Source organism: Podarcis filfolensis (assembly GCF_964270895.1).
Source record: "Podarcis filfolensis genome assembly, chromosome: 15".
Taxonomy (NCBI): domain Eukaryota; kingdom Metazoa; phylum Chordata; class Lepidosauria; order Squamata; family Lacertidae; genus Podarcis; species Podarcis filfolensis.
Genome location: NC_139618.1, coordinates 17,033,885 through 17,055,730, shown reverse-complemented (window position 1 = coordinate 17,055,730; position 21,846 = coordinate 17,033,885). Strand labels below are relative to the sequence as shown.

The window sequence follows — 21,846 nt, the reverse complement described above, 5'->3', positions numbered from 1 at the left end:
ACTACACATTTAATATTTAATATGCAGAAGTGCTGTGGGAAACACAATTCCAGGCCAACTGATCATGTGAACTCCCTGCCCCTGTTGAGGGGCCTGCATTTTATTTTATTGCTTTTTAAGTTTTAATGACACTACTGTGTTTGAGATCTGTTAAACCAGTTTAAATGCCAACTATGGCAGAAAGGCAGCGTACAAATATTTTACAAACAACTGTAACAGAACTTACTGAATGCTCACATATTCATCCTTAAGAGGGGCATCTAAGATTGGTATCCTGCTATTGCCACATCTGCACATTTTTGTAATTTACAGTCTGTGGGCTGCAAGTTGCTTTGAAGTCCATCACCTCCTATAGCTTACGTTGATTCATCAATTAAAGCTTGCAACCCAAGTTTTATACACTGCAGCAAATTCAAAAAGTGGCATAAACACGAAGGTGTCGGAGTGCATCATAAATATTAATAGTCTTTCCAGTGCAGCGTCAAACCTTTATAGGGGAAGAGCTGAATTTCAAAGAGATTAAGTGACCTGCTCAAGGTTAGGTTGCGAGCTGTGTGCAAATTCAATTCTAAATGTCTTATTCTAATTAGACACAATCTGCAGCTAGCCACAGGAAAGGTCCACACCAGATGAATGCCTATTCCTACGGTGTCATTTTACAACGCAGAAAACAAACTCTCTGTGCCTCAGCTTGGAAAGGGTTACAGTTGAAATGCCTGTAGCAGCCTGAAGAAAATGTGAACCACTGAATGAAGAAAGAATAGAAACCTGGTGTTTGCAAGCTAGGTTGTTGTTTTTTTGTTGTTCTCTGATGGAATTATTACCAGAAATTGTTTGAGGAGGTTCTGTTAATTGCTAGCATTTTTGAACCTGACAGAGGGGGAAAGCAGCCTGTCTGTTGTATTATTGGGCAGGTGGGGGGAAGAAAAGAAGCAACTTTTGGTCCTTAGCTCTTTCCTCCTTGGATTCTCGTGCCTTTGCCTCCTCTCTCTGCTTCTGCAGTCTGTGCTTGTGTGTGCAACATGGAGGGAGGGATTGGAGCAGCTGCCGCTGCTGCTGCTTTTACCAATATCTATTCAGCAGCTTCTACTGCAGGGGCGATAAGGACTGAAGGCAATCTTGATGAATCCAAAAGGTCAGTACTATCAATAAATCACCCAGAGAAAGGGCTTTTTGAGGGATGTTTAAATTCACGTCTCATTTCAAACAAACAAACAAACATCTGATATGCTAACTGTTTCTAAGGAAAAATGTTTGTTCCATGTTTTATTTAAGCCAATAATTCGGTAATAAAATACATGCCACAATATTAATAATCATGTAATTATTTCATAAATGCAGATTCCTTTTAATACATATAGGAGGAAGTTATTGGGATGGAACAAAACAATTGTCCTTCAGACACCTTTATTTAATTACGGTATATAGTCATATTAAAAAGTAGGCATAGTATAATCATGGCTTTCTGTCCTCCCCCCATTTTAATTTTTGTGGTGATGTTTAACTATTTGTTGTCTGTGTAGAGTAATACTGCAATGTTATGTCTAAAATACACATAATATGACACATTGCTAAATTGGATTAAATACAATTCTTATGAGCTGAATTACAAGGAATTGTTCAGTGTTTGCATCTGCAATTTATATATAGACTGCAGACTAAATTTAATACTGTAGTTCTTAAAAGCTAGTTTGAGTCCTGGTTGTTTAGTAAAAATTCTTGCGGAATGAATTAGTGCTGATAACTTTAGGGCAAATCTTTTCCATTACCTTGGCCTCAGATTTATATTGCAGTTGATCTAAAATAATCCTGTTATTTAATTTCAGTTGGGATGTTCTTCTAGGCAAAGATGACATAATTTTTATGGAGCAGAGTTGTCATTAATACTGAAAACTTACCTTAATGGCAACAACTGCAACCTCCTACCTTTATGGTTTTTTAAAAAAAAATATGGTTGTTTTGCAAGACCTACAGTTATTTATGAGCAGGAAGTAGGTGGTTCCAAGGTCTCCTATTTCAGTTTATATGCAGATATACAAAGTTCAGGTATTTCACCATGGGGACTCCACCCACCTGAAGGACTCAGTAGCTAGCTAATGAATTTAAATGGTCCAGAGTAGTTTCCCTAGAGACTTTTTCTGGTGGGTGGGGTGGGTAAGCTTGGAGTAGATGTCCCCTGCCCTGGCTCTCTTACAGGTAGGGCTGGCCCAAGACGTTTTGCTATCTGAGGCGCATATCAGAATTGTGCCCCTTTTCATTCCATATACAGAAGTTGACTGGATTGCCAGCTGAATCTGAACTGGTGATAAGACAGCCCTCCCCATTCCCTGTGTACAGCAAGACAGTTAAGTGGGGCCTGGGACAAGCTGCCCAACAGAATAGAATACTGGTGGCAGGGGAGGTGGGTATGAGAAATAACTGCTGATGTTGTCCCTCCCCTATCTGCTGCCTGAAGTAATTACTTAAGTTTGCCTAATGGCTGGCCTGGCCCTGTTTTACAGTGTTTCATTTACTGCTGTTCTTAGAAAACATATGAATCAAAACGTTTCCCAGTGCTGGTATGCTTGTGCTCTTGAATGAACACTGATATTCTAAAACTCTTTGCTCTTACACAAGTAAGAATGAAGGGCTTCTGTGAATGAAAACCACCTGGAGTTCAAATATCTGTGTTTACTCTGCAAATTGCCACCCAAGTATACATAAGCTGGTAATGATATGAAGAATAAAGATGGCATTCTTTTATTGGTAAAAGAAATATGGTATTTAGTGTGTTTCTTTCTTTCTCTCTCTTCCCCACCCCCCATGCACTGCATATATCCAAGTATGTCCTTCACTCCCAATTCCCTTTACTTCTCTGGCCTTCTATTCTGCTTCAGAGGTGTGTGATGGCAACACTTACTCTAATAATTGCCAAAAGTAGATCTCAGCATTTTAAAACTCCTAAATAAGATTAAAGTGTTAGAGTGAATAAATTTTCTTTCAGTTAGCTGCAAACTGTAATCAATTATTAGAGCTTTGTTGATCAACTGAGATATTACAGTTTACAGATTTTCAGTGACGTCAGCACAAATGGAAAAGTCCAATGCTGTGAGCTCTGAAGTTGAGCTGTTGCAAGTATGGGATGCAATTTATTCTGTCTTGGAACAGGTTATAGCCATGCCATTAACCCAAAGGCAATATTTGGAGGGATGCGGGTGGCGCTGTGGTCTAAACCACAGAGCCTAGGTCTTGCCGATCAGAAGGTTGGCGGTTCGAATCCCTGCAACGGGGTGAGCTCCCATTGTTCAGTCCCAGCTCCTGCCCACCTAGCAGTGCGAAAGCACGTCAAAGTGCAAGTAGATAAATAGGTACCACTCCGGCGGGAAGGTAAACAGTGTTTCCGTGTGCTGCTCTGGTTCGCCAGAAGGGGCTTAGTCATGCTGGCCACATGATCCGGAAGCTGTCTGAGGATAAACGCCGGCTCCCTCAGCTTATAGAGTGAGATGAGCGCCACAACCCCAGAGTCACTTGCGACTGGACCTAACGGTCAGGGGTACCTTTACCTTTGCCATCTATACCACTTTAACAGGCATTTAATAAACCACAGGGGGAAAATACTTTAATACTGTTAGTATTATATTTTGGGAACTTAATTTAGAAAACTTGCGTACTATGAGCTGGTTTCCACATCACAGTATATAAGACTTTGGCCTACTTGGACCATCCAATTATAAGGGCTCCTGGAGAGTGTTAATCTTTTATTTCATTCATTCTTGCAACAGGCCAGCAAGGTAGGGTTACTATTATTCCCATTTTGTAAAGTAGCAGTTAAAGGCTAGAGAGAGATGGATAAAGTCATCTAATGCACTGATCTTCACCTGGTGGAATGGGACCCATTAGTGGGTCATGGTTTGATTCAAAGTGGGTTGCAACACGAACTACTACTGCCGTGCAGATATATGGTAGAAGGTTAAAAATTTGGTCCCCAAATCAATGTTTGGGTTAAAAGTGCATCCTGGGTCTCAAATGGTTGGCCATACCTGATATAGAGTGTACAGGTGAGGTTTGGACATGAACCTTGTTTTCTCACATCAAACCATGGCGTACTAAGACACCTCAGCTGTGAAAGGTAGTTAAGGAGATAGTAGTGTATATTGTCACTGAAATGCAAATGCTTGTAGAGCCCCCAAACCACAAGGATTATTAGACCTTGTACTTTTATTCTAGCTAGTGCATAATCAGCTTTGTTTGTTGTGTCACAAATCATTTTTAAAGACACAAGGAATCTAGTTGACTTAATCATATCCTGCAGTAGTGAATTCCACAAGTCAGTTAAAGAGCTTGTAATTAAAGTGTTTGATCTTAAAGCTGCTCTTTTTGTTCATGCCTTTTGAAATTGTAAATAGAAGCTATTTGGACTTGATTTACTATCTGACTTAGATTCTCTAATTATTATTTAATGATTTCCATGACAGACAAAGTTTGCAGAATACAGTAGGCAGTTTCCCCTGCTTGGCAGAGCTTACAGTATGGAGCAGGCAAGATCAGACATGATAAAGCAGTTCAAGCAAGGGCATGGTGTGGATTGAGAAATGGGAAAGGAGAGCAGGATGGGAAAGATTTCAAAAGAAGGGTGAGGCTGTGAGCTCCAGTGTGCTTTGATGTGCATGGTGTGGCCTTCCAGGAAAATACATTGTAAGTGGGGTAGGCTGTCATTTAAATGGCCAGTGGGAAACTATTTAAAATTGCTTAAATAGTTAACCATTTTGTGATTTTCTCATTAATACTAACTGGTTCCTAAAATCTAATAAACATATTGGAGTGTATCCAGTGCTAGTTGTATTCAAAGTGGACCTCTTGAAATTAGTAGAGATGGCTAATTTAGCTCTATTGGTTTCAGTGGGTCTACTCTGAGTTGTCATTGGACACAGCCCACTAGCTTACAGTCAAATAGATCAGACTGCACATACTCAGAAATTCAGAAGGAAGGGCAGGATAGAATGTTAAATGTTTGTGCCATTTGGCTGGCAAAGCATAAAATATTCAGAATTTACTACAATAATGTACAACCTGCTGTGTCATATTTATAATGCTTGACCTCAAAAGTCACTTTCATCCATGGTTGTTTGTTTACATGGAAAAGAAGGACCTCAGTTTATTTCAGAGAAGGTCATGAATGCAGTTTAAAGAGGTTGCAAATAAGCGCTCAACATGTATAAATTAATTCAGAGTTCATTTTTAAATTACTTTTGTAGAGTGACACATAACGTTTAATTTGGATCTGAGCTATTTAAAATATTTTCTGTTAATTTGTGACCCATATCCATATTCTTCATAAGATTTCTGGGCAGCATAGCATGGTTGATATACCAGTTTTAGTGTGAGTGTCTGAGGGCAGTTGGAGGATGGATGGTGGGGACAGGGGGTGGGTGGTGTGGGGGACTCCCTGGTCCTGAATGGGGCAACTGTGCCCCTGAAGGACCATGTGCACAGCCTAGGAGTCATTTTGGAATCACAGCTGTCCAGGGAGGCACAGGTCAGTTCTGTATCCAGGGCACCTGTCTACCAGCTCCATCTAGCACACTGGCTGAGACCCTACCTGCCTGCAGGCTGTCTCACCAGAGTGGTACATGCTCTGGTTATCTCCTGCTTGGACTACTGCAATGAGCTCTGCATGGGGCTACCTTTGAAGGTGACCCTGAAACTACAACTAATCCAGAATGTGGCAGCTAGACTGGTGACTGGGAGTGGCTGTTGGGACAAAATAACACCAGTTCCAATGGATCTTCACTGGCTCCCAGTATGTTTCCGAGCACAATTCAATGTGCTGGTACTGACCTTTAAAGCACTAAATTGCCTCAGTCCAGTATACCTGAAGAAGTGTCTCCACCCCCTTCATTCAGCCCGGACACTGAGGTCTACCTCTGAGGGTCTTCTGGCGGGTCCCTCACTACAGGAAATGAATTTACAGGGAACGAGGCAGAGGGTGTTCTTGGCAGTAGCACCCTCCGTGTGAAGCGCCCTCCCATCAGTTGTCAAGGAGATAAAGAACTACACAACTTTTAGAAGACATCTGAAGGCAGCCCTGTATTGGGAAGTTTTTAACATTTGACATTTTATTATGTTTTTATATTCTGCTGGAAGCAGTCCAGTGGCTGGGGAAACCCAGCCAGATGGGTGGGGTATAAATAATAAAATTATTAGTATTAGTATTAATTTATTTAGGGAATGACAGGAGAACCCAAGCCAGAATCTAAATATTGGTTGACATTGGTTCATGATTCTTGACAGCAATATTTTGATCTGGTAGCAGGATATGCGGATAGGAAAGTTTTATAATAATAAATAGAGAGCTAGAGGCATGCAGCCAAAGATTTAAGTTGACCATCTCAAATCAATATGTGACCTGAAGTAGCTTCTGGCAATTTCTGCACCTCTTTGCTAGTTCTCATTTCCAGTTTGTTTCGCTCTCTGATACTTCCTCTTTGTCCATCTATTTTCCTTGGTCCTCTAGTGTGGACCACTTCTCATCCTCACTGATTAGATGCCAGGCCTCTCATGATTGTTGCCTATGGCCCTCATTTCATAAGGCATTCTGCACTGTGATATCAGAGCAACTTGGTCAATTATTGTCAGGAGCTTCATTGCAACCAGCACTACCACTGAAACTCTTGAATCCAATACAGTATAAGTTGCTATATATATTACAGTGCAAGTATTGGTAATGAACATTGTACATTTGATATAAATGTTGTCTAAAAACAAATGCCTATAGCTTTTGCCTGTATTCACCAGCTCCCACTTTGCAACCTTTCCAGTAAGACCTCCCCAAGAACCTCTGTCCAGAAACAGATGAACGAAACCCTTTCTCATGGGAAAGAATGGCAGAGGGCTTGGTGCACTGAGATAAGGCACAGTAGGTGCCCACCTCCAAGCAGCAAAACAACCCCCTCTGGTTTGGCCGCTCTGAGGCAATCGCAGTGCATGAGTGACTTGAAGGATCTGTCCCATCTCTGAGTGAATAGACAACCTCCAACTTTCCTGCCCACTTTGGAACTTTGGGAAAGGGCTGTAGCTCAATTGGTAGGGCATCTGCTTTGGATATGGAAGGTGCAAGTTCAATCCCTTGCATCCCCAGGTAGGGTCTGGAGAGACCCGTTCCTGAAACCCTTGAGAGGTGCTTCTAAGTTAGTGTACACAATACTGAGCTAGATAGACCAATTGCCACAGTATAAGGCAGCTCTCTATGTTGCACTTGCCTCTGCCGTTTCATAGTTGTAAGAAAGCCTATTTGCTCATAATGAACACTGGGGGGCTGTAGCACAGTTGCCATGGTGAGTGTGGCAACCAAATCTTGAAGCCTGCTTGTAAGCACGTATGGCACAACCAAAATGGATTTTCAGTGCCATCCTCAGCATTTGTGCCTATTTCTCATGATGAAATATACTGGGGCTGTTTCTAGTGTGATTTCTGTATATTTTAAAATAATCATTTATAAAATAGCTAATATTGTAGTAGCTAATATTAATTATAGCTAATATTGTAGTAGAAAAATAAAGAAGTGGTCTAACAATTTGAGGGATGTGTCACAAAGTAAATTTAAATTATTGCTGACCATGAGGTGAAAAGACATCTGTCAGGAATGGAAGGTCAGAGAGATGAAGTCACCTTTAAGACATGTTTTAAAGGGGAGACTATAATAGCATGATGTGTAGATGAGGGGATTGGCAGTTCTGACTCATAAGACAGGAATGGGCAGCCTCAGGCCGCTGGAGCCTTATGTGGCCCCTCAGGCCTCTTCCCTAGGTGACATACCCCTCCACCTCTGTAATAGTTTTTTGCCTGACTTGAATGTGGGCTTGAACTCTTATAATGGCTCTTACTTCCCTTGATGAACATAGCAAGAGTCTGCTGGATCAGACCAATGGCCCATCTAGTTCAGCATCCTTTTCTCACAGTGGCCACTCAGATAGAAGGCTGGAGCGGGGTGTATGTGTGTAGAAACTAGACTATTCTGCAAAGGTAAAATTCACATTAATTGCTCTATCTACTGTACGTAGCCCCTGGAAGATTGCTCAGAAGGGCAATGCAGACCTTGTGTTGAAGAAGATCCCCCACCCCTGTTGTAAGAAGAGGCCAAAGAGAGTCTGAACAAGGAAGTGAGGAATAAGAATGTCAGAATTATGGAGATAATAACAAGAAACGGGGAAGGGGAGATAGAAGGGGTGTGATCAGGCTCTAATTTGAAAATTCTATTTGCATTCAGTGTGGGATGGAAAAAAGTCAGTGTCATGAGCAGGAAATAAGAAGGTAAATTAAGAGGGAACTGATAATGAAAAAGTGGATGAAAATGTGCCGAATAGCAGAATTAAAATAGAAAAAAAGCAGGAAGGTCAGAATGAGGAAGGCAGATAAAACAAATATTACAACAATCAACATGTAAAATAGCAGGTGCTTCAAACAAAGTTTTGGCAGTATCTGGACAAAGTCATAAGAATCTTAGATATGTACAGTGGTACCTCTGGTTACAAACTTAATTTGTTCTGGAGGTCCATTCTTAACCTGAAACCGTTCTTAACCTGAGATGCCACTTCAGCTAATGGGGCCTCTCCCCACCACCGCACGATTTCTGTTCCATTCTGGGGCAAAGTTCTTAACCCGAGGTACTGCTTCCGGGTTAGCGGAGTCTGTAACCCAAAGTGTTTGTAACCCAATGTGTTTGTAACCAGAGGTACCAGTGTATATTATAGTGACAGAAATGACAAAATTTTGTAATAGAATTAGAGTAGCAAAAGAGTGGAGCATTTTATTTATTTATTTATTTATTTATTTATTTATTTATTTATTAAACATAATTTATAGGCAGCTTATTCATAAAACCTAAGTGGTTTAAATAAAATATAACAATATACTTTAAGTATAACTAATACCTGGTTAAGTATTCTGTCATGGGCACATTAAAATTCTGGACATGGAAGACGGTCAAATAGACGCAGATATAGCAGGAGGAAGGATGTAATGGGATATAGTCAACATAAAAATGGCACTTGAAACCAGGGGATTAAGTAAAAGTACAAATGGAAAATACAAATGGAAATAATAGGGCCAGGAATCACACGCTTTCCACTGGAGTGGAAAGAATGGAGAATGGCGTGCCGTGAACATATCTACAAAAAAAGAGTGAATGTTCTGATAAGAACAGGATCCCAAACTTGCAAGAAATGCAGTAAGACAAGAATGACTGACAGTATCAGAGTGCTGAAGATAGATTGAGCCAAACAGGAACAGAGGAACAATCTTTTTTTTTCAGCAGGGAGAAGATAGCAAGAAATATAAACTAAAACAGTTTTTGCAGAATAATACAGATGACAGATTGATAATCTAAGGAAAAATGTGGCGGTGGTGTACTCAAGAAGGTAAAGAAAAATTGGGGAGTGGAGGCAGAAATGTGATGTTGATTGGACAAAAGAGCAGGCTGAGAGTGAAATTTGAAAAGGCGCCAAGCCCTCTGTTTCAAATAAAAAGCCAGAGGCTGAAGATACTAAAACAAGGCAGTTTGATAAAAATAAGTCTTTTTGGTACACATTAGTTTTGACTGTTAGTGATATTATAACACAGAATGTTCAGTGGGATCCAGTCTTGGCCTTACTTAGGATATTTAATATATATCACAATTAGTGGAAAATGATCTGTTAATACAGGTTAATAATGGGCCCACATGGAAACAGCACATTTCTGGAAATCCAGCAGGGATTTTTCAGGTCAAAGGCAAACAGCATTACCTGAGAAGTTGACAAGCAGTTGTAAAATGAACCTGGTGAGAAATACAGCAGGATAAATTTAATTAAATATAGTTCCCTTTTTGTGTTTGTAAATTGTCACAGAGAAGAAATGCATCCCCCAACTTCTCCGTACCTTTTCGGGAGGGATACAATGTATAATTGGATAACAATTTCTAGTTTTTGTTGTGACTTTGTTAAACAAATGCAGACACTAAATGTATGTACTAATTGTAGAGCTGACCCATCCAAATAATTTTTTTTAAAAAAAATCAGTTTTCAGGTAAGAAACAAAGAGCCAAGTGAACTCTATTATGTCCTGAAACTACATGTAAAATAACATCTCTTTACCTAGAATCACTGGTGCTTCTACTACATGTAAATGACAGATAGTCCTCCTCTACCACACCTCTACCTCAAGCCGTTGTATTGAATTATCTGGGCAGGGATTTCAATGTCTAGTCTAGCTGAGGAAAGTCTCTTCAGGTTTGCTCTTTCAACTAGGACGGGCTATTTTGTCTAATGTTGTGTTTATTCAGTAAACACTAGTAATGATAATACAGTAGTTACTCTTCTGTGCTTTGCTATTTTAGTAACAGATGTCATACATGAGAGAATAGTCTTCTTGTCTGTGCCTGAACTCTACCAATGATAGGTGGACCTCCTGGCATAACTTGTTCTAAAGCTACAGGGCAATAACAGAACCCATTGACACCCCACCCTCCTTTCATGCAATGAATGGAATCATAGCAAGGCCTTTTCTTCAGATCTTAAAAAAAAGCATAAATAAAAATGGGAGGTTAATATGGGCCAAAACAGTAATGCAGATATCCTGACTACTCACCAATCATGGCTTTAAAGTCTAACAAACTCCTTAAAATGGGATCAGTTGCATAAGAACATTCAGTAGAAAAACTGGCTCATCTTCCATAGTATTTGTTGTTTTAATACTGTTAAAGGCCAAAGGGTTGCATTAGAATCCCTGAAGATAATGCATCGATGCTAGAAAGCTTCTTTAAGACAAGCATGAGGCAAATGAGAGCTGTCACACTTGCAGCAGTTCAACATCATTAAAAAATTGCTCATAATTCTGAACTGTGCTATAGTTGCAACAATACATGGAAGGTACCATTATTGTCATGTTTTTACTTTTTGGCAGTTAAAGTTGTATTGCTGACTTTACGTGAAATGGGATTCCCAGTTACACTGTTTTCCATATGAATGAATATTATCAGTAGTTAGACATACTTATCAGTTTAGAGCAAGCAAATTATATATTATTCACCAATATCTGTAAGTCCCTCTTTATTTTATTTTTAAAAATGTATGTTTACCATTTTATTTAAATGATTTAATCATTTAAATGTTTATTCTTTTATTCAAACTGATTCACAATATTCATAAAAACCATTAAGACCAGTAATCACCAGCAACAATTATAACACCCAGATAAGCATAAAGCATAAGTTCACTAATTACGGCAGCCAGAACCAACAATGAAAATCAATCAGTAAACAGCTAGGGGAATTAAAAATGGGAAAAATAAAAATATCTTTTAATTGTCTGTGAATGCATTCCATTGTTAGTGCTCTCCTGATCTCCATAGGGAGATCCACAAAGGGAGTGCCATAGCAGAAAAGGCCCTCTTCCAAACCCGGCTAACAGAACCAGAAAGGGACTCATCCAAAGATTGCAGTGACACGGGTGGATCTCCGATGTCGCACGCAGGTGACTTTGGCAAGATGATGCTTCGCTGACCTTGATTGTCATAATAGTAGAAAGGAAAGTAGTCTCTGAACTAAATAAAGCCAAAAACATGTTTGTACTGTGCATTTTTCCAAAGAAAGCTAGGGCAATAATGTAGGCTCCCCATTTTAGTTTGGAGCCTACTTGAGGGACATATCTAACATTAGGGATAGTCTGGTAGGGGTATGTATCTATTTAGAATTAATTCAGCAGTACTCTTGTTGATATACTGACATGCATGTTTACAGCAACTTTTGAACTTTCAAATACAGAGGAAAGGAAGAGTGTATCCTAATGGATATAATTATTATGATTTTCATTTTTCTTGCTGCCTTACATCTCCCCTACCCCACAACACCATTTATAGATAGGAATAATATTTTAATAACTTGGAGTTTCATTTCCACCAGCATGCTCTTGCATATTCCTTGCCCGCTCATGGTGTTTCATTGTGATTGACTTAAAATAGTTCTGCTTTCAATATAATGCTCTTTGCCTACAGCTTTGTCAGTGCTAAGTTAAAATCCATAATGAAAATACAATTATTAATTCCACATGAAACAATAATTTCTAGTTCAGCTACATGAAGTAATGTTTTGTTACATTTTTTCATGCACACTTTAGTCCCATCCCCCACCTAAAATTCAATATTCTTAGCTGTTCAATTACATATAAAATGCTGGCTCTTCAGTAACAAGTGCCATGGGGCCACATTTAAGATGACACTGCCATAAACAAATACAGTGCAGACACATTGGCTACTCCTGCACATCTTGTTAAAGGCAGCCTTTCCTAGCCTTGGGTCTCTAGGTCTCTACAACCCCCATTATCTGTGATCATGAGCCATACTGGTGGGAATTCTAATCAGTTATCTTCTGGGGAGCCTGGGTTGGGGAAGGATGTGCTAAGCCACATTTTTGTGCAACATGTATGAGCTGAAAAGAAACAAATTGAGTTCCTTTGTACCTCACTTCACTCCCGCCTGGTCAGCAAGAGGACTTGGGCAACATTTAATTTCAATTTCCCCTATCAGCCTAGCTGAACCTGAGATAGTGATCATAACTAACTTTAGTTAGTTTCAACAAGCTAGTTTCATAGTCCATCATTCAAAGCTGACTTCCTTTTAAAAGTGACTAGAATTTGTAATCAACCTGAGATCCTAGTATGCTGAAAAAGGACTCCTGCGCCGCTCATTTTTTAAATATGAATTTTATTTGTTTGAGAATTCTGAGAAGTGACAACTTTTCTACCGTGAAATGAGTGTTTTGTTGTGGCCATGGCAGTCCTTAGACTTCCAAATGTGTGCTTGGTTCCAAAAAGGTTGGGGTTCATCTTAGTTGTCATGCAAAGGCAAGCCGAGGCTAGAAGAAACTGAAAGTCAACATAGTCAAAGTACTCTTGTCCAGGGGAGGGGTGCATGCCAATGGGGGTAGGGTTGCCATATGAATTTCAAAAGTGAAAATCTGGACACAAAGGGGTTTTTTTTGCCCAAAGTTGTTGAGCATTAAATTTTTGAGCTGTTTTTAAGGAAATTTGCCTAAATCTAGACTTCTGACATGGGTTGCCATATGTCCGGACATTTGGGCAATTTGCGCCTGGATGTGGTTTCTGACAGTCAAATCCCGGCTATGTCTGGGAAATTCTGGATGTATGGCAGCCCTAAATGGGAGGATCATTCAGGTTCATGCATCTCACTCTAAAACTGTGGCATGGTATGATGTGTGAATGTAGCGAATATATTGAGATAATAGAAATGGTTCATTAAAAGGCAAATGTGTGCAAACCTTGTGGGGTTCCAAAAGCTTATGTTTAAGACATTAGAGCTTCTGAGCCCAAAAAAGCAAACAGAAAGTAGGTTTGATTGCAAACAGAAAGTAGGTTCATAAACTGTTTTGTTTAAAATTCATCACTTATTCTCAGGGGCAGTATATTGACAATGACCGTTTCCCCAAATATGGTAACATTAGGCAAAGGGATAAGTGAAATAAATCAGTATAAAGAAGGAACTGAGGCAAACAGACTGAAGTTTTGTAAATTTGATTTTCTGACTCCAAGGTACCATAGTGACCTTAAAAAAACACATTTGGTTTTGTACCAGGTTTCTCTCTGTGACAAATAGCTGAATAAGAATAAAGCTATCGAGCAGAGAGCTCCTCTGACAGTTAATTTTGACAGTTTCATGTTTTAAGAGCATAGAAAATTACAGATTCCCTACATTATTTTTAGAGGAGACAAAATTGGAGAGAGTCTGATGGCAGAATATATAGTTTACCATAATAAGAAAATACGTTGAGGATGGAGTAATTTGAGAATCCTTAGCTACTTGCTGTGTGTGGTAAAATATGGATGGATGTGCCAGCTGGCAAGCAGCTGCTTCTTAAATCTAACACTTCATTCTTGGTTATAGTGCAGATTAATATAATTCTGAACTAGTGACTCACAGGAGAGAATAGACTTTAGTCTGAAAACTTTACTCTGGCATTAAGTTGTGAAGATCTGGAACCATTGCATGTTATTACACGGAATTTCATAGGCCTGCACCTATAGGTTATACAATAAGTTATTAAAAAGTTATGGATATAATATCAATATGAATGGTTGCGAGTGGGGACAGCTTTATAATTCCTCCGCATCAAATAAAGGATTCATTAGAGAGGAGCTATAGCCATTATTCTTTTCTAATTACTCTCTTAGAAGCATTGCTGGCAATTCCTACCTTTAAAACACAATGCATATTTCATAATGATTTATGCAGAATCATTGCTTGGAACAATACTTACATTGCTAATGCTGTAAGGAAGTAGGTTAAAAACATTGTTCGGTACATGTTGAGTTTGTTTTGTGCAAGCTATTTGTCCCTAAGCATGCAGGAAACAGTTATTATAATGAAGGTGTTTCTATTATCTGAATATCAACTACTTTTATGGCCTAGGTTTATTTTAGAGCCCAGGTAGAATAGCTGGAGTGTGTGGGAAGAAATCATATATCGTTATATTTTCACAGAAATGGTGGAATTGCAGTAGGGAAACTACCGCATTTTTCCGTGTATAAGACTAGGATTTTTTATTTTAAAATAATGTTTAAAATTGGGGGTCGTCTTATACACTGGTAGTTCATAGGAGTGACCTGGGACTGGTTGCTTCTGTGAGCCGGAGGTTGTCTGCGACTCTTGGGCTTGTTATTGGTGGCCGCGGCAAGGGCTCTTGTTGATTGGCTGTCACTGCAGCAATTGGGTGGGTGATTGGTGGCTTCCGCCAGTGAGGGGACAGATGATAGCTGGCTTTTGGGATGCATGTAAGTAGCAGCGTAGGTCTAGCAGGTGAGCTTTTTTCAGCAATCCTCCCCCCAAAAAGCTCAGCAATCTCCCCCTGTTTTCTTAATTTGGAGTCCCCCAAATTATAAACAGGGTCGTGTTATATCCAGAAAAATATGGTAGTTGCAGAAGTAAATATTGAAAAGGAGTATCAATTTTCATGAATGCCATCTTCTCTAAAATGTTGCTTTTCCTCCTGCTGTGAATTACTAATAGAACTGCTCATTATGTTGAGGTATGTTACAATTAGCCTTTGGCTAATTGAACAATATATGACCTTTAAAACTGGGGGGTATTGTTTTTGTTTGTTACCATGTTACACATTTTTGTGTTTTATATAGTGAACCACTGTGTGATCCTTGTATGAAGGGTGGTATAATCATCATCACCATCATCATCATCATCATCATCTGTTGAGTGGATATCAGATTAGCATGAGATATCCTGGTATTAATTAACTCATGATTCATTATTGGTTTTGGTCTTACCAGTAAGCTACAATAGATAATTGATCACATTTAAAAAGTGTTGGCATCCTGGCATTTCACTTGTCACCACTAACTGGTCTAGACGTACAGCAATTCCAAACATTTTTCCTGCACCCTGATGTGCAAGTGGACCATTTTTCTGTAGTAAATAATAAAACATGCTAATGATGTTTTGGGAAATTATATTCTGTGAAAATTGTTCCTTGACCTACCCGTAGACCATTTGAATGACCTAGAATGGCTCATTCTTTTTTTTTTTCTTGTCAAGTGTGTTTTCTCTTTCAGATTGTTTTTTTCTTCACATGTTCCCACCCTCCTTTATGCATATCAATTTAGTGGTTGTGACATTATTATTATAATCTCCTTCTGCTGTTTTAGAAGCTAGTTTACCAGGCTGTTTTCTGGGCTGCTTTTCTTTATTACATTTACAGGGAGGCTGGCAGTTACGGTTTGCATTGTAGGCTTTGGGTTTATGTTTGGTTTTACAATGAATTTTTATTATTCTTTGTATGGCAAATGTTTGTATATATTGCTTAGAAATGATATCTTTAAAGCACAATATAAATGCCATAAAATAATTAATTAAAATTGGCTTATAAATAACCACTGGGTGGTAAAAATTGCTTTTGGGAAACCAAGTAGGGAACATGTTGCAAACAGCAAAGTTGTTTGTTCTGTTCTTTCAGGCGTTTAACTGTGTCACAAATAACTATATTTGTTAGTGGTCTTGTAAGCAGGCTAGTACATTTTTGTGGTCCAGAAACGTTTAGTGAATTGGTTTGAAAGGGTTATTAATGAGGAAAATGGCCAGTCCATTTTGCATCATGGGAGATGAACTACGAACTGGGCCTGCCTTGGTTGAAATCTTTAATGCGGCCATGAGAAATTGTGTACTTGGAAAAATGGAACAGGAATTACTTCTGCTCATTTATATTTGCATACCTTAATTGTTAGCTGTTAATTTTGCTGAAAATATTGTTCTTGTTGATTTCTCAAACTTTCCTGATGCAATTAAGAAATGACTCCTAAGCTTGAAACAAATTGGTTATGCCTGTTTTCCTTAGTTTCTTTTAACTAATGGAAGACTGCCTCAGTTTGCTTTCAACAATGCCTCATTTCTTGTGTAAGGCTAATAGCAGGGTCAGTTCATTATTTTGCTTTCCTTCACTAGCATCAGCATAAATGACATTCGTCATTGTTCTTCTAGCACTTTTTAATGGGTTCTGAGACGGATTTTTTCAAAGCTAAAAACAGGGCCAACCATGACAGTTACTATTCTATGCTACATACCAGCCTTTCAAGTGAAAATATTTAAGTATCCATGGACCAGTTAGATCCTAGCCTCTTTCTCCACCCTTTTTTTTTGAAAAAAGCTTCGTGAATTGGGTCTGTAATATGCAGTGCCAAGGCTTTGAAGTTCTTTTTTATTTTTGCACAGGAAAACATTTTCATTATCCACAGTACAACTCAGAATAATTAAAAGGGTCGTACTGAAATATGTCTGCCTCTAGCACAAGGCAGTGTGGATTGGAGAGAAATGTTAACCTAACTGGCATCTTGAGCTCAAATATTTGTGCTAGCATATCTGCTAGTGATGGTGGTGCAATGTCATGCCTTGTAGTCCCATCCTTCATTGGTCCCATCCTTCTTAGCTAGCAAAACACACCCAGGTGTTGTTTTTTTTTACACATGTCACCAGAGGAATGCGCTCCACCTTCTTTTGCACTATTTGCACCATGGATGGCATTAATGTGGGACTAATAAAAATGAGAAGGACCATTAGGGGGGAAAAAGAAGTGGTACACTTTGTGGCCAGGGCAGGTTTTCTGTTCACGATACAAACGGATGTGAACTGATTTGAGGCAGGCCTTTTGGAATGCACCCTCAGGGTTATTTGTTGTACCAAAAGAAGGAAAACAGACAGACTTACGCATTAGATAGTGACCTTCCAAATCTCTCTTACACATCTTTCTTCATAAGTAGCACTTTCCCTTATGTTTGTTTGCTATGTTGTGTGGGAAGACAGCTCAGGGGAAATTTCAACCTCTGCATTTGTGTCTGTTCTGCTTTTGTGGGCAATCAGGTTAGTGGCTTGCAGTTAAGCGTATTGCTAATGGCCAAATCCTCTGGAAAGTAGGTTGTTTTAATTTGCAACCGATAGGAGGGGAATGTGAATTAAGACTTGCCCTCTTAAAACTAAGCCACTGATTTATTACCAGGGTATTGTTTCACCTCCTCCTTCCATCAATCTATTAATTGGAATTTAGTAAAACTTTAATACCTTGTCATAAAGACTTGAGCATTTCAAGGAAACGTAGTAATTAGTATTAAATTCTTACCCAGCTGCACACATGACAAGAGGCAACTGGATGATAACTTGAGCGACCTTCGGTATTGAATTCAGGATTGTTCTTTATATCGTTCAGTATGTTTAATGAGCATAAAAGTAGGCTTAAGAGAGGTAATAGGCTGACACAGCTGTACTCATAGGTCTCCTGAAATTGCCTCCCCCTCTTTACAAACAGCATTGGACATTAAGAAAGTGTTTTCTTTTATGACCATCTAGATAAATCCAGAACATCATTTCTTCTTATTGAGAGGAGTGAATTGCAGTGGCGAGTATATCAGACTAGGCCCCAGGAGACCTTGGTTCATATCACTACGTCATGGCACTCTCACTGGGTGACTTTGGGCCAGCCACTATCTCTCAACCTAATCTACCTCACAGGGTTGTTGTGAGGGTGAAACGGACTTGCTAAAGAACCACGTATGCCACCTTGAGCTCCTCGGAGGAAAGGTGGTGGTGGGGTATAAATGACATAAATAAGTGCTAAAGGGGTTGCTGTGTTAGTCAGTTGCAGTAAAAGCAACAAAGAGTATTGTAAAATAGGATGCAGAGTCTTCCCACATCCAGTCTGCACTTTGCTTTTCCATGAATAATTGAGGAGTATTTTTATTTATATATTAAATTTGTATACCACCCTTCATCCAAAGATCACAGGGTGGTTCACATATGAAAAGACAGCAAATGTGACTTTTTTCCCTTTAGTGGAAGATTTATTAATATTTACATTTTACATTTTGAATATTTTCAGCCCATTCGTAGAGAAAATAACCTCAGAAGTGTTCACTTAACAATAAGCAGACAAACATTAGTATAGGCTAGTTACTTTGGTCATATTCAGTTAGCCATCACACTGGATGGTAGACAGCCAAATGGAACAAACTTTACAGGATCAAAAAGTACATGCATGAGGCTATATAAGGAAGGTACAGTGGCACCTCGGGTTACATACGCTTCAGGTTACATACACTTTAGGGTACAGACTCCGCTAACCCAGAAATAGTACCTTGGGTTAAGAACTTTGCTTCAGGATGAGAACAGAAATTGTGGCGCGGCAGCAGCGGGAGGCCCATTAGCTAAAGTGGTGCTTCAGGTTAAGAACAGTTTGAGGTTAAAAACGGACCTCTGGAACGAATTAAGTACGTAACCAGAGGTACCACTGTACATTTCAAGATAAAAGATACCTGTGCTTCCACAAGTCAAGTGCAAGTAGATAAATACTGGCGGGAAGGCAAACGGCGTTTCCGTGCGCTGCTCTGGTTAGTCATGCTGTCCACGTCTTAATCTGGTCTTAGTCATGCTGGCCACGTGACCCGGAAGCTGTACGCCGGCTCCCTCAGCCAATAAAGCGAGATGAGCGCCGCAACCCCAGAGTCGCTCACGACTGGACCTAATGGTCAGGGGTCCCTTTACCTTTACCTATTTTGTTAATGTGGATAACAAAGGAGTGGGAGGGAGAATACAGTGAAAATCACATTGAAATCATGTAATTAAAGGATCCTCTCAGGATTACCTTGGTAACCAGTATATTCAAAAAAATAGCTTTGCTGATACAGGGGTCTCAACCAGTGTTTGTGTTCCATTAGATTGGCATATCAAGGTTAAATTTGGGACTGCAGTTCTTTCATGTTCTGTATTTAAAGATTGTTAGACTTGCCCTTGGGAGATTACTGGACAGAAACAGTTTATTTGAATATTTAGAGTAGGGCAAAGCCTAGAAAGTTATTCTCTTTTTGTCAGCAGACCTAGAAAGCTTTGACCTTTCTTGCATAGTAGTTGGTTTAAATAGATTCCTTGGTAGGCACTGAAACAAGTTTCCATCTTTTGCAAAATTACTTGAAAAAGAGAGTGCATTTTCAGAAAGTAGTGTAGTGCAGTTGCTAGGACCCTCTTTTCAGATTATTTCCTAGGATAGAATCCAGGGAGAGATTGAGAATAACTCTAAGGCTCATTCATCTCTTCCCTGCCAATGGCTGAACTGAAAGATCCATTGTTTTCAGTGGGACTTACATAACTGTGAGAGAACCCATTTTTAGATCTTAGGCTCTAGGCCCTTCAGAAGTGATTAGGCTGATAATTTATTTTATTTAACTGGATTTGTATACCGCATGATTGTAGAAACCTTGAAGCAGTTTATTATTACTTTATGAATCAATAATTATATTCTGCCCCAAAATATAAATAAATTCAGCAGTTTAAAAAAGAGCTATATCAAGAGACTTGCATACAGCAAACCATACATGATTCCTTGCTACTACACCTCGCGACCAACACTGAAGTGGCAAGCACCATGGCTTTGTCCGTGAAGAGTTAATATGTAAAGTGTTACTTATACAAAAAGCAAGCTATGTAAACTGCAAACAGTAACCCAGTTAACTCACCCCTACCTTAGAGGCCCCTTCCCATCTCTCATCCATCTCCCAGGTGAGGGAAGTAGCTGACAGCTAGCCAGCGTGAGAAGCCTCCACTCTCCCAACTAATTGAACCAAAACCAAGGCCTCCAAGCAAGCAGATAAACATTTATGAGTTCATTCTTTCAGTAAATACCAAATAATCCTGGGATTATCTTGACTACCAAGTTGCTGTTTACAGGTCTTCCAGGTCATTTGCACCATTTGGTTCTACATATCTAGGGTAGTCATGCTTTCCTGGTCCAGAATGGTCATAGCTGTTGTACCAGCTGAAGCTGGTAAAAGGTCCTGTGTGTTTTGACATCTGACATTTGAATGTTTTATTTATTTATTTTAAGAAATGATAGTCACATGTGGCTTGTGGCAAGGAGTGTTAATGTGGATGTAAGCATGCAAGTGATATGTAAGTCATCTCTAAAAACAAGCAAATTTGTGACAACCAGAAATAAGACTTAACTGTTCTTGTTTGATTTTGTTATAATGTAAGCCAGTGGGCACAGGAAGCTGTGACTAATACCCTTTCATTATTTGACTTAATGAGTTATGTAGTCTTAAAGGTCACCTCTTCAAATATGAATATAAATTAATGGGAACACTCCAGAGAAATTGGAACTTCTGAACAAGCCACATTGATTTTAAGTAGTGGCCTTGCACAAAATAATTCAGTTCCAAAGACAACAGAGAACAAAAATGCAATGTATCATGTTTGTTAGCAAGATTCTATCCATGTCCTTTAATTAAGAAATTGAAGAAATAACTGAGTCACATTACCAGATATGGAAAAAAGGATAAAACAGAATTTTAAAACTACATGCTGTTTTTGGAAATGGCAGATGTTAAACCTTCCTAGCCACCATTCACCGTTGTTGGGCTTCTGCCAGTCTCTCTTACTTTGCTTTTTGCAATGGTGGCAGCTCTGTTTTGATAGGAAAGCATATTGTGATGTGATTGCTATTGGAAGGTAATGAAGGCACAGTGGGGGTGTGGGGGTGCGTGGCCTCATTGAGTGAGATCGAGGGCCTAATGTGGCTGATAGGCTCTAGGAGATGGCTGGACCAATCACATACCTGTTCTTCTAATGCAACAGTGTATATTAGGTGGCATCCAATTATGTCTGTCCACTTGCTCAATCAAAATCTTCATTGATAGCAACACAAGGTTTCTCCAGCAGTCCCAACATACCCAAAACCTGCTCTGTAGGGTCCCCCAACCCTTGTGGGGTTAAAGACAATAAGGCACAAGTTCCTCAGACTTAATATCTGTAGTTTTAGCTTTAAATATGAATCCAGGTCCAGATCTTTATGAAAATTTTATGCAGATAAACTATTGTCTTAGAATTTCATCAATTTGGATGAAAAATCCTCTGCAGAAGTAATGCATAACTAAATAATTAACAGTAGTCAGAACTCCTATATTTGAACTAGAAGAGGAACAATAAGATTAAACTACCTACTGACTCCTGTGGGAAGTATAACTAAGCTCAAGTATGACATGTAATAAATGTATGCAGATATGAAGGAATGGGCTACTTTACAAATGGACAAGTATCCTTCTGATGTGAGAATCTTAGTTCACCAAATGACCATATTTGAATTCATACAATAAGTCCAAACCCATCAAGGAACCATGACGGGGGCAATCTGTCAGCATTCCGTGATGTGCCCAGAGATAGACACGAGTCTTAGCACTGCCAGAATGGAGATAATTGTCATCTGTGGCAGTGATTAATACACCTATGTTCTCTACAGCCCCTGAAGGTTGGAAATGGTTTGAGAGACCTTGTGCA

At 39.3% G+C, this 21,846-nt stretch overlaps 1 protein-coding gene across 6 annotated transcripts in view; it reads left to right on the top strand.

Moving 5' to 3' along the window:
• The window catches only part of ARHGAP32 (Rho GTPase activating protein 32), a 199,381-nt gene that overhangs the window by 61,080 nt on the left and 116,455 nt on the right, over positions 1 to 21,846 (top strand). The window contains exon 1 of one of the 6 annotated variants that reach the window (XM_083588252.1): positions 920 to 1,135. The exons of 4 other annotated variants lie outside the window; for them this stretch is intronic. In XM_083588252.1, the coding sequence (XP_083444378.1) occupies positions 1,023 to 1,135 (113 nt within the window). In that variant the 5' untranslated portion in view covers positions 920 to 1,022. Of the gene's footprint in view, positions 1 to 919; positions 1,136 to 21,846 lie in introns of those variants that run through there. One more of the 6 variants, XM_083588254.1, reaches the window with a different exon arrangement.